Source organism: Mus musculus, chromosome 9 (genome assembly GCF_000001635.26).
Source record: "Mus musculus strain C57BL/6J chromosome 9, GRCm38.p6 C57BL/6J".
Classification (NCBI taxonomy): domain Eukaryota; kingdom Metazoa; phylum Chordata; class Mammalia; order Rodentia; family Muridae; genus Mus; species Mus musculus.
Window position 1 is genome coordinate 19,360,059 of NC_000075.6, and position 1,751 is coordinate 19,361,809.

General features: G+C 33.8%; 1 protein-coding gene across 1 annotated transcript; it reads right to left on the reverse strand.

Annotated features, from left to right (window-relative positions):
• Positions 1-356: 356 nt before the first annotated feature.
• Positions 357-1,298, reverse strand: Olfr846 (olfactory receptor 846). Its single transcript, NM_146282.2, has one exon. It carries the CDS (start codon positions 1,293-1,295, stop codon positions 357-359), a length of 939 nt encoding a protein of 312 aa, NP_666394.1. The 5' UTR covers positions 1,296-1,298.
• Positions 1,299-1,751: the final 453 nt, after the last annotated feature.

Genomic DNA, 1,751 nt, shown 5'->3' on the forward strand with positions numbered 1-1,751 from the left:
TTCCATTGACTATCCTTTTTAGTAATATATATTAATTAGAACATATATATGTATGTATGTGTGACTTATGTTTCTTAATGTATTTACTTTTCTTGATTTGTATACATATTGAAATTAATAAATTTTTAAGTTTTTAGTTGGTTCTGATTGTATGGCATATAAAAATATATGATGAAATATGATAAGAAATCATTATATTACAGAAAAACAAATAACTAATAAATCACATAATATATTTAGAGATTTCTGGTTAATATGATATATAGAAGACAAGAACAAAACAGACATTCTTACTCACCAGGAATTCTGTCTCTATGAAACACATGAGTAGTTCAAGTCCCAACTACTTAAAAATATCAGGGAAGTCTTGATTCCTTAGCAATGAGCTTTCGTAAGGCTTCTTTCATATCTTTATTCCTTAAGCTATAGATAAAAGGGTTCAACATTTGAGGGAGCACTGTGTACATAATATATGACACTGTAGTTGTCTGAGGGAAAACAGCAATTGAAGAGCTAATATAAACTCCAACTCCTGCACCATAAAATAACGAGACAACTGAAAGGTGAGACCCACAAGTAGAAAAGGCTTTGTACTTTCCTCTAAGGGAAGATATTTTCAAAATAGAAGAGACAATTCGAGTATAAGAGAAAATGATTCCAAAGATTGGAATTCCACCAAATATAAATGTTGCAAGATATATGAGGATATAATTGATGAGAGTATCAGAACAGGCAAGCTTGATGACTTGAGCAAGCTCACAGAAGAACAGAGGAAGTTCATTATTTGTGCAAAATGATAGTCGCAGTATCATCAGACACTGTAATAAGCTGTTCACAATACTAATGATCAGGGACAGTAGAATTAGCAGATCACAGAAGTGGGGATTCATAATTACTGTGTAGTTCAGGGGATGACAAATAGCTGCATAGCGGTCATAGGCCATTGCAGCAAGGATACAGCTTTCTACTAAAGCAAAATTCAGAACAAAGCAGGCCTGAATGAGGCAACCTGTGTAACTGATGCTCTGATCCTGTGTGTGAATGTTCTTCAGCATATTTGGAATGGTAGTTGTGCTTAGGCAGATGTCAGCAAATGAAAGTTTGGAGAGAAAGTGATACATTGGTGTTTGTAGATGAGAGTCAGAGCTGACAGCAATGATGATGAGCAAATTTCCCAGAATTGTGACCAGATATATAAACAAGAAGAGGCTAAATATGAGGAGCTCCATTGTAGGATCACTGGTTAGCTCAGTCAGATAAAAGTAATATGCACCTGTTTGGTTTCCAGGTTCCATGTTGCTTACCAACCTAATAGAAACAGAAAGTAAAATCAAATGTAGGGACACCATGCTTCAGCATTGCTTGGGGACATCTTAGTGATAAATGTTTAACTCTCAATTCGTATATATATATACACCTCATTTAAGATACAGGCATGTAGTCAGTACTTAATTTCATTGGGTTGTTTGTGATACCTAATGTTTTATTCGTTATCTATATTATCATATTTAGATGTGGAATTTTTTATACAATTACACACATGTGGATTTCAGAATAGGAATTGTAAGAGTTGATTCTTTCCATTTTCAACTTGAATCCTGAGGCAAGAACTCCAGTTGTCAGCTTTGGCAGTAAGAATCTTTACCTGGAAAGTAATTTTGCAGGCACAAAACATTTTCTTTTGTAAAACTGTATACTTAATGAAGATTTTCCTTTTCTGCAAGGTAAAACAATGTAGAGCAAATATTTTC